This window comes from Oncorhynchus keta, unplaced genomic scaffold, assembly GCF_023373465.1.
Source record: "Oncorhynchus keta strain PuntledgeMale-10-30-2019 unplaced genomic scaffold, Oket_V2 Un_contig_15027_pilon_pilon, whole genome shotgun sequence".
Classification (NCBI taxonomy): domain Eukaryota; kingdom Metazoa; phylum Chordata; class Actinopteri; order Salmoniformes; family Salmonidae; genus Oncorhynchus; species Oncorhynchus keta.
This window is the reverse complement of record NW_026279089.1, coordinates 1-13333: the sequence shown is the minus strand read 5'-3', so window position 1 is coordinate 13333 and position 13333 is coordinate 1. Positions and strand designations below refer to the sequence as shown.

Sequence of the window (13333 nt, the reverse complement as noted above, 5' to 3'; positions counted from 1 at the left end):
AATGTCCTTGTTTTTTTTGAAAGAAAAGCACATTTTTAAAAATATCATCAAATTGGTCAGAAATACAGTGTTGACATTGCTAATGTTGTAAATGACTATTGTAGCTGGAAACGGCTGATTTTTAATGGAATATCTACATAGGCGTACAGAGGCCCATTATCAGCAACCATCACTCCTGTGTTCCAATGGTACGTTGTGTTAGCTAATCCAGGATGATCATTTTAAAAGGCTAATTGATCATTAGAACCACTTTTGCAATTATGTTAGCACAGCTGAAAACTGTAGTGCTGATTAAAGAAGCAATAAAACTGGCCTTCTTTAGACTAGTTGAGTATCTGGAGTATCAGTACTGATGCCTAGAAGGCCAGCATCCGAGTCGCCTCTTCACTGCTGACGTTGGGACTGGACTTATGCGGGTACTATTTCACGAAGCTGCCAGTTGAGGACTTGTGAGTCGTTTGTTATTCAAACTAGACATTCTTTCTAGTTTCGTCAGAGCCCGTTTGCGCTGTTCTGTGAAGGGAGTAGTACACAGCGTTATGCGAGATCTTCAGTTACCCTACTCTTTCACCAATCTCTGCAAGATCCCGGACACTTACACCTCCAAGTTGATGGACATTTCTGGGGGAACGGCCCTAGCCCTCAACATCCGATCCAACAGGTCCCAGACCTGCTCAATGGGATTGAGATCCGGGCTCTTTGCTGGCCATGGCAGAACACTGACATTCCACGCATGGAACGAGCAGTATGACTGGTGGCATTGTCATGCTGAAGGGTCATGTCAGGATGAGCCTGCAGGAAGGGTACCACGAGGGAGGAGGATGTCTTCCCTGTAACACACAGCATTGAGATTGCCTGCAATGACAACAAGCTCAGTCCGATGATGCTGTGATACACCACCAGACCATGACGGACCCTCCACCTCCAAATCGAGTACAGGCCTCGTGTAACGCCCATTCCTTTGACGATAAACGTGAATCTGGCCCTCACCCCTGGTGAGACAACACCACGACTGTCAGTGAAGAGCACTTTTGCCAGTCCTGTCTGGTCTAGCGACGTTTGGGTTTGTGCCCATAGTCAATGTTGTTGCCGGTGGTGTCTGGTGAGGACCTGCCTTACAACAGACCTGCAAGCCCGCAGTCCAGCCGCTCTCAGACTATTGGGACAGTCCGAGCACTGATGGAGGGATTGTGCATTCCTGGTGTAACTCGGGACGTTGTTGTTGCTGAGTTTCCATTTAGTCTGTTATTCAGTTGTTTATGCTGCAAACAAATTGCTGTTTTGTTCAGGGACAATAACGTTTTATTGATTTGAATGTAATGTTATGATCAGGAGTTGGAGATGAGCTCGTGTCAGACAGAGAGTCTGGAGGAGGCGGGGTCAGCCCTGAGTGACGAACAGAGCGTCATGAGCTCAGCCTACCAATCAGATCCCCTGCTCAGCGTTGCCCAGGGAACCGTGAGGAAGGCGGGCCGTCTGGCTGTCAAGAACTTCCTGGTTCACAAGAAGAACAAGAAGGTGGAGTCGGCCACCAGGAGGAAGTGGAAGAGCTACTGGGTCTGCCTCAAAGGTACCTACCCTATCTACTGGCTCTATACACATTACAGCTACTTTATAACTAGTACCTACTCCTACAGTATATACTGTATCTATACACACTGCTATAACTAGTACCTCCACCCTACAGTATATACTGTATCTATACACACTGCTATAACTAGTACCTACCCTACAGTATATACTGTATCTATACACACTGCTATAACTAGTAATTTCAATTCTACAGTATATACGGTATCTATACACACTGCTATAACTAGTACCTACCCTACAGTATATACGGTATCTATACACACACTGCTATAACTAGTACCTACCCTACAGTATATACGGTATCTATATATATCTGTTATTACTACTATACCCTGTTACTATTACTACTATACCCTGTTACTACTACTATTACTACTATATCCTGTTACTACTACTATCCCCTGTTACTACTTACTATACCCTGTTACTACTACTATTACTACTATACCCTGTTACTACTACTACTACTATACCCTGTTACTACTACTATACCCTGTTACTACTACTATATCCTGTTACTACTACTACTACTACTATACCCTGTTACTACTACTATTACTACTATACCCTGTTACTACTACTATTACTACTATACCCTGTTACTACTACTATACCCTGTTACTACTACTATACCCTGTTACTACTACTATTACTACTATACCCTGTTACTACTACTATTACTACTATACCCTGTTACTACTACTATTACTACTATACCCTGTTACTACTACTATTACTACTATCCCCTGTTACTACTACTATTACTACTATATCCTGTTACTACTACTATTACTACTATATCCTGTTACTACTACTATTACTACTATATCCTGTTACTACTACTATTACTACTATCCCCTGTTACTACTACTATTACTACTATACCCTGTTACTACTACTATTACTACTATACTGTTACTACTACTATTACTACTATACCCTGTTACTACTACTACTACTATCCCCTGTTACTACTACTACTATACCCTGTTACTACTACTATACCCTGTTACTACTACTACTATACCCTGTTACTACTACTATACCCTGTTACTACTACTATTACTACTATATCCTGTTACTACTACTATTACTACTATCCCCTGTTACTACTACTATTACTACTATATCCTGTTACTACTATCCCCTGTTACTACTACTATTACTACTATCCCCTGTTACTACTACTATTACTACTATCCCCTGTTACTACTACTATTACTACTATCCCCTGTTACTACTACTATTACTACTATCCCCTGTTACTACTACTACTATTACTACTATCCCCTGTTACTACTACTATTACTACTATCCCCTGTTACTACTACTATTACTACTATACCCTGTTACTACTTACTATCCCCTGTTACTACTTACTACTACTACTATCCCCTGTTACTACTACTATTACTTACTATACCCTGTTACTACTACTATCCCTGTTACTACTACTATTACTACTATACCCTGTTACTACTACTACTATTACTACTATACCTGTTACTACTACTATTACTACTATCCCTGTTACTACTACTACTATTACTACTATACCCTGTTACTACTACTACTATTACTACTATACCCTGTTACTACTACTACTATTACTACTATACCCTGTTACTACTACTATTACTACTATACCCTGTTACTACTACTATTACTACTATCCCCTGTTACTACTACTATATTACTACTATCCCTGTTACTACTACTACTACTACTATCCCCTGTTACTACTACTACTATTACTACTACCCTGTTACTACTACTATCCCCTGTTACTACTACTATTACTACTATACTGTTACTACTACTACTATTACTACCCTGTTACTACTACTATTACTACTATCCCCTGTTACTACTACTATTACTACTATACCCTGTTACTACTACTATTCCCTGTTACTACTACTATTACTACTATACCCTGTTACTACTACTATTACTACTATCCCCTGTTACTACTACTATTACTACTATACCCTGTTACTACTACTATTACTACTATCCCCTGTTACTACTACTATCCCCTGTTACTACTACTATTACTACTATACCCTGTTACTACTACTATTACTACTATCCCCTGTTACTACTACTATTACTACTATACCCTGTTACTACTACTATTACTACTATCCCCTGTTACTACTACTATTACTACTATCCCTGTTACTACTACTACTTACTACTATCCCTGTTACTACTACTATTACTACTATACCCTGTTACTACTACTATTACTACTATCCCCTGTTACTACTACTATCCCCTGTTACTACTACTATTACTACTATCCCCTGTTACTACTACTATTACTACTATCCCCTGTTACTACTACTATTACTACTATCCCCTGTTACTACTACTATTACTACTATCCCCTGTTACTACTACTATTACTACTATCCCCTGTTACTACTACTATTACTACTATCCCCTGTTACTACTACTATTACTACTATCCCCTGTTACTACTACTATTACTACTATCCCCTGTTACTACTACTATTACTACTATACCCTGTTACTACTACTATTACTACTATCCCCTGTTACTACTACTATTACTACTATCCCCTGTTACTACTACTATTACTACTATATCCTGTTACTACTACTATTACTACTATCCCCTGTTACTACTACTATTACTACTATCCCCTGTTACTACTACTATTACTACTATCCCCTGTTACTACTACTATTACTACTATCCCTGTTACTACTACTATTACTACTATCCCCTGTTACTACTACTATTACTACTATACCCTGTTACTACTACTATTACTACTATATCCTGTTACTACTACTATTACTACTATCCCCTGTTACTACTACTATTACTACTATCCCCTGTTACTACTACTATTACTACTATCCCCTGTTACTACTACTATTACTACTATCCCCTGTTACTACTACTATTACTACTATCCCCTGTTACTACTACTATCCCCTGTTACTACTACTATTACTACTATACCCTGTTACTACTACTACTACTACTATCCCCTGTTACTACTACTATTACTACTATCCCCTGTTACTACTACTATTACTACTATATCCTGTTACTACTACTATTACTACTATCCCCTGTTACTACTACTATTACTACTATACCCTGTTACTACTACTATTACTACTATACCCTGTTACTACTACTATTACTACTATATCCTGTTACTACTACTATTACTACTATCCCCTGTTACTACTACTATTACTACTATCCCCTGTTACTACTACTATTACTACTATCCCCTGTTACTACTACTATTACTACTATATCCCTGTTACTACTACTATTACTACTATCCCCTGTTACTACTACTATTACTACTATATCCTGTTACTACTACTATTACTACTATACCTGTTACTACTACTATACTACTTACTACTATCCCCTGTTACTACTACTACTACTACCCCTGTTACTACTACTGTTACTACTACCTATTACTACTATACTCCCCTGTTACTACTACTACTATACTACTATACTACTATCCCCTGTTACTACTACTATTACTACTATATCCTGTTACTACTACTATTACTACTATCCCCTGTTACTACTACTATTACTACTATACCCTGTTACTACTACTATTACTACTATATCCTGTTACTACTACTATTACTACTATCCCCTGTTACTACTACTATTACTACTATACCCTGTTACTACTACTATTACTACTATCCCCTGTTACTACTACTATTACTACTATACCCTGTTACTACTACTATTACTACTATACCCTGTTACTACTACTATTACTACTATACCCTGTTACTACTACTATTACTACTATCCCTGTTACTACTACTATTACTACTATACCCTGTTACTACTACTACTATACCCTGTTACTACTACTACTACTATACCCTGTTACTACTACTATTACTACTATATCCTGTTACTACTACTATTACTACTATACCCTGTTACTACTACTACTACTATACCCTGTTACTACTACTACTACTATACCCTGTTACTACTACTATACCCTACTACTACTACTACTATACCCTGTTACTACTACTATCCCCTGTTACTACTACTATTACTACTATACCCTGTTACTACTACTATTACTACTATACCCTGTTACTACTACTACTATCCCCTGTTACTACTACTATTACTACTATACCCTGTTACTACTACTATATCCTGTTACTACTACTATTACTACTATACCCTGTTACTACTACTATCCCCTGTTACTACTACTATTACTACTATACCCTGTTACTACTACTATTACTACTATATCCTGTTACTACTACTATTACTACTATACCCTGTTACTACTACTATTACTACTATATCCTGTTACTACTACTATTACTACTATACCCTGTTACTACTACTATTACTACTATCCCCTGTTACTACTACTATTACTACTATACCCTGTTACTACTACTATTACTACTATACCCTGTTACTACTACTATTACTACTATACCCTGTTACTACTACTATTACTACTATCCCCTGTTACTACTACTATCCCCTGTTACTACTACTATTACTACTATACCCTGTTACTACTACTATTACTACTATATCCTGTTACTACTACTATTACTACTATACCCTGTTACTACTACTATTACTACTATACCCTGTTACTACTACTATTACTACTATCCCCTGTTACTACTACTATTACTACTATACCCTGTTACTACTACTATTACTACTATACCCTGTTACTACTACTATTACTACTATCCCCTGTTACTACTACTATCCCCTGTTACTACTACTATTACTACTATATCCTGTTACTACTACTATTACTACTATATCCTGTTACTACTACTATTACTACTATACCCTGTTACTACTACTACTACTATACCCTGTTACTACTACTATACCCTGTTACTACTACTACTACTATATCCTGTTACTACTATTACTACTATACCCTGTTACTACTACTACTACTATATCCTGTTACTACTACTATTACTACTATACCCTGTTACTACTACTACTACTATACCCTGTTACTACTACTATCCCTGTTACTACTACTATTACTACTATATCCTGTTACTACTACTATTACTACTATACCCTGTTACTACTACTATCCCCTGTTACTACTACTATTACTACTATATCCTGTTACTACTACTATCCCCTGTTACTACTACTATTACCCCTGTTACTACTACTATTACTACTATACCCTGTTACTACTACTATCCCCTGTTACTACTACTATTACTACTATACCCTGTTACTACTACTATTACTACTATATCCTGTTACTACTACTATTACTACTATATCCTGTTACTACTACTATTACTACTATATCCTGTTACTACTACTATCCCCTGTTACTACTACTATTACTACCCCTGTTACTACTACTATTACTACTATACCCTGTTACTACTACTATTACTACTATATCCTGTTACTACTACTATCCCCTACTACTACTATTACTACTATACTGTTACTACTACTATCCCCTGTTACTACTACTATTACTACTATATCCTGTTACTACTACTATTACTACTATATCCTGTTACTACTACTATTACTACTATATCCTGTTACTACTATTACTACTATACCCTGTTACTACTACTACTACTATATCCTGTTACTACTACTATACCCTGTTACTACTACTATTACTACTATACCCTGTTACTACTACTATTACTACTATACCCTGTTACTACTACTATTACTACTATATCCTGTTACTACTACTATACCCTGTTACTACTACTACTACTACTATACCCTGTTACTACTACTATCCCCTGTTACTACTACTATTACTACTATATCCTGTTACTACTACTATATCCTGTTACTACTACTATTACTACTATACCCTGTTACTACTACTATTACTACTATACCCTGTTACTACTACTATTACTACTATACCCTGTTACTACTACTATCCCCTACTACTACTATTACTATCCTGTTACTACTACTATTACTACTATACCCTGTTACTACTACTACTACTATACCCTGTTACTACTACTATACCCTGTTACTACTACTACTACTATATCCTGTTACTACTACTATTACTACTATACCCTGTTACTACTACTACTACTATATCCTGTTACTACTACTATTACTACTATACCCTGTTACTACTACTATTACTACTATCCCCTGTTACTACTACTATTACTACTATACCCTGTTACTACTACTATTATACTATACCCTGTTACTACTACTATTACTACTATCCCCTGTTACTACTACTATCCCCTGTTACTACTACTATTACTACTATACCCTGTTACTACTACTATCCCCTGTTACTACTACTATTACTACTATACCCTGTTACTACTACTATATCCTGTTACTACTACTATTACTACTATACTACTACTACTATCCCCTGTTACTACTACTATTACTACTATACCCTGTTACTACTACTATTACTACTATATCCTGTTACTACTACTATTACTACTATACCCTGTTACTACTACTATTACTACTATCCCCTGTTACTATTACTACTATACCCTGTTACTACTACTATTACTACTATCCCCTGTTACTACTACTATTACTACTATACCCTGTTACTACTACTATTACTACTATACCCTGTTACTACTACTATTACTACTATCCCTGTTACTACTACTATTACTACTATACCCTGTTACTACTACTATTACTACTATCCCCTGTTACTACTACTATTACTACTATCCCCTGTTACTACTACTATACCCTGTTACTACTACTATTACTACTATCCCCTGTTACTACTACTATTACTACTATCCCCTGTTACTACTATCCCCTGTTACTACTACTATCCCCTGTTACTACTACTATTACTACTATCCCCTGTTACTACTACTATTACTACTATCCCCTGTTACTACTACTATTACTACTATCCCCTGTTACTACTACTATTACTACTATACCCTGTTACTACTACTATTACTACTATACCCTGTTACTACTACTATTACTACTATCCCCTGTTACTACTACTATCCCCTGTTACTACTACTATTACTACTATACCCTGTTACTACTACTATTACTACTATCCCCTGTTACTACTACTATCCCCTGTTACTACTACTATTACTACTATACCCTGTTACTACTACTATTACTACTATATCCTGTTACTACTACTATTACTACTATCCCCTGTTACTACTACTATACCCTGTTACTACTACTATTACTACTATCCCCTGTTACTACTACTATCCCCTGTTACTACTACTATTACTACTATCCCCTGTTACTACTACTATTACTACTATACCCTGTTACTACTACTATTACTACTATCCCCTGTTACTACTACTATTACTACTATACCCTGTTACTACTACTATCCCCTGTTACTACTACTATTACTACTATCCCCTGTTACTACTACTATTACTACTATCCCCTGTTACTACTACTATTACTACTATACCCTGTTACTACTACTATTACTACTATCCCCTGTTACTACTACTACTATTACTACTATCCCCTGTTACTACTACTATTACTACTATCCCCTGTTACTACTACTATCCCCTGTTACTACTACTATTACTACTATACCCTGTTAATACTACTATTACTACTCCCCTGTTACTACTACTATTACTACTATCCCCTGTTACTACTACTATTACTACTATCCCCTGTTACTACTACTATTACTACTATCCCCTGTTACTACTACTATCCCCTGTTACTACTACTACTACTACTATCCCCTGTTACTACTACTATTACTACTATACCCTGTTACTACTACTATTACTACTATACCCTGTTACTACTACTATTACTACTATCCCCTGTTACTACTACTATTACTACTATCCCCTGTTACTACTACTATTACTACTATACCCTGTTACTACTACTATTACTACTATCCCTGTTACTACTACTATTACTACTATCCCCTGTTACTACTACTATTACTACTATCCCCTGTTACTACTACTATCCCCTACTACTACTATCCCCTGTTACTACTACTATCCCCTGTTACTACTTTACTATTACTATCCCCTGTTACTACTATCCCCTGTTACTACTACTATTACTACTATATCCTGTTACTACTACTATTACTACTATCCCTACTACTATCCCCTGTTACTACTACTATTACTACTATCCCATGTTACTACTACTATACCCTGTTACTACTACTATCCCCTGTTACTACTACTATTACTACTATACTGTTACTACTACCCTATCCCCTGTTACTACTACTATTACTACTATCCCCTGTTACTACTACTATCCCCTGTTACTACTACTATTACTACTATCCCCTGTTACTACTACTATACCCTGTTACTACTACTCCCCTGTTACTACTACTATTACTACTATCCCCTGTTACTACTACTATTACTACTATCCCCTGTTACTACTACTATTACTACTATCCCCTGTTACTACTACTATCCCCTGTTACTACTACTATTACTTATCCCCTGTTACTACTTACTATCCCCTGTTACTACTACTCCCCTGTTACTACTACTATTACTACTATCCCCTGTTACTACTACTACTCCCCTGTTACTACTACTATTACTACTATCCCCTGTTACTACTACTATCCCCTGTTACTACTACTATTACTACTATATCCCCTGTTACTACTACTATTACTACTATCCCCTGTTACTACTTACTATCCCTGTTACTACTATCCTGTTACTACTATCCCCTGTTACTACTACTATCCCCTGTTACTACTACTATTACTACTATCCCTGTTACTACTACTATTATTACTATCCTGTTACTACTACTATTACTACTATCCCCTGTTACTACTACTATTACTACTATACCCTGTTACTATTACTACTATACCCTGTTACTACTACTACTACTACTACTATTACTACTATCCCCTGTTACTACTACTATTACTACTATATCCTGTTACTACTACTATTACTACTATCCCCTGTTACTACTACTACTACTACTATCCCCTGTTACTACTACTATTACTACTATACCCTGTTACTACTACTATTACTACTATATCCTGTTACTACTACTATTACTACTATCCCCTGTTACTACTACTATTACTACTATCCCTGTTACTACTACTATTACTACTATACCCTGTTACTACTACTATCCCCTGTTACTACTACTATTACTACTATATCCTGTTACTACTACTACTACTATACCCTGTTACTACTACTATACCCTGTTACTACTACTATTACTACTATATCCCCTGTTACTACTACTATTACTACTATATCCTGTTACTACTACTATTACTACTATACCCTGTTACTACTACTACTACTATACCCTGTTACTACTACTACTATACCCTGTTACTACTACTATATACCCTGTTACTACTACTATACCCTGTTACTACTACTATATCCCCTGTTACTACTACTACTACTATACCCTGTTACTACTACTATACCCTGTTACTACTACTATATCCTGTTACTACTACTACTACTACTATACCCTGTTACTACTACTATTACTACTATATCCTGTTACTACTACTATTACTACTATACCCTGTTACTACTACTATACCCTGTTACTACTACTATATCCTGTTACTACTACTATTACTACTATATCCTGTTACTACTACTATTACTACTATCCCTGTTACTACTACTATTACTACTATACCCTGTTACTACTACTATTACTACTATATCCTGTTACTACTACTACTACTATACCCTGTTACTACTACTATACCCTGTTACTACTACTATTACTACTATATCCTGTTACTACTACTATTACTACTATATCCTGTTACTACTACTATTACTACTATCCCCTGTTACTACTACTATTACTACTATATCCTGTTACTACTACTATTACTACTATACCCTGTTACTACTACTATTACTACTATATCCTGTTACTACTACTATTACTACTATACCCTGTTACTACTACTACTACTATACCCTGTTACTACTACTATACCCTGTTACTACTACTATTACTACTATACCCTGTTACTACTACTATTACTACTATACCCTGTTACTACTACTACTACTATATCCTGTTACTACTACTATACCCTGTTACTACTACTATTACTACTATACTGTTACTACTACTATACCCTGTTACTACTACTATTACTACTATACCCTGTTACTACTACTACTACTATACCCTGTTACTACTACTATATACCCTGTTACTACTACTATTCCTGTTACTACTACTACTACTATCCCCTGTTACTACTACTATCCCCTGTTACTACTACTATTACTACTATCCCCTGTTATTACTACTATCCCTGTTACTACTACTATTACTACTATACCCTGTTACTACTACTATTACTACTATATCCCCTGTTACTACTACTACTACTACTATCCCTGTTACTACTACTATTACTACTATATCCTGTTACTACTACTATTACCTACTGTACCCTGTTACTACTACTACTTACTGTTACTACTACTATCCCCTGTTACTACTACTATTACTACTATATCCTGTTACTACTACTATTACTACTTATCCCTGTTACTACTACTATTACTACTATACTGTTACTACTACTACTATACTCCTGTTACTACTTACTACTTATATCCTGTTACTACTACTATTACTACTATACCCTGTTACTACTACTATTACTACTATCCCTGTTACTACTACTATTACTACTCCCCTGTTACTACTACTATTACTACTATCCCCTGTTACTACTACTCCCCTGTTACTACTATATCCCCTGTTACTACTACTATCCCCTGTTACTACTACTATTACTACTATCCCTGTTACTACTACTATCCTATCCTGTTACTACTACTATTACTACTATATCCTGTTACTACTACTATTACTACTATCCCTGTTACTACTACTATCCCCTGTTACTACTACTACTATCCCCTGTTACTACTACTATTACTACTATCCCCTGTTACTACTACTATTACTACTATCCCCTGTTACTACTACTATTACTTATCCCTGTTACTACTACCCCCTGTTACTACTACTATTACTACTATCCCCTGTTACTACTAGTTCCTGTTACTACTACTATCCCCTGTTACTACTACTATTACTACTATCCCCTGTTACTACTACTATCCTGTTACTACTACTATTACTACTATCCCCTGTTACTACTACTATCCCCTGTTACTACTACTATTACTACTATCCCCTGTTACTACTACTATCTGTTACTACTGTACTATCCTCCTATTACTACTACTATCCCCTGTTACTACTACTATTACTACTATCCCCTGTTACTACTACTACCTATATCCTGTTACTACTATACTTTTACTACTATCCCCTGTTACTACTACTATCCCCTGTTACTACTACTATTACTACTATACCCTGTTACTACTACTATTATTACTATCCCCTGTTACTACTTACTATTACTACTATCCCCTGTTACTACTACTACTACTATACCCTGTTACTACTACTACTATACCCTCTGTTACTACTACTCCCTGTTACTACTACTATTACTACTATCCCTGTTACTACTACTATTACTACTATATCCTGTTACTACTACTTACACTACTTATCCTGTTACTACTACTACTACTACTATCCTGTTACTACTACTATTACTACTATACCCTGTTACTACTA

At 35.9% G+C, this 13333-nt stretch overlaps 1 protein-coding gene across 1 annotated transcript in view; it reads left to right on the top strand.

Moving 5' to 3' along the window:
• Positions 1–1570, top strand: part of LOC118382870 (rho guanine nucleotide exchange factor TIAM1-like) — a gene marked incomplete at its 3' end in the record, with an annotated part of 60769 nt that extends 59199 nt beyond the window's left edge. The window contains exon 7 of the mRNA XM_052502073.1: positions 1333–1570. Within this exon, the coding sequence (XP_052358033.1) occupies positions 1333–1570 (238 nt within the window). The remainder of the gene's footprint in view (positions 1–1332) is intronic.
• Positions 1571–13333: the final 11763 nt, after the last annotated feature.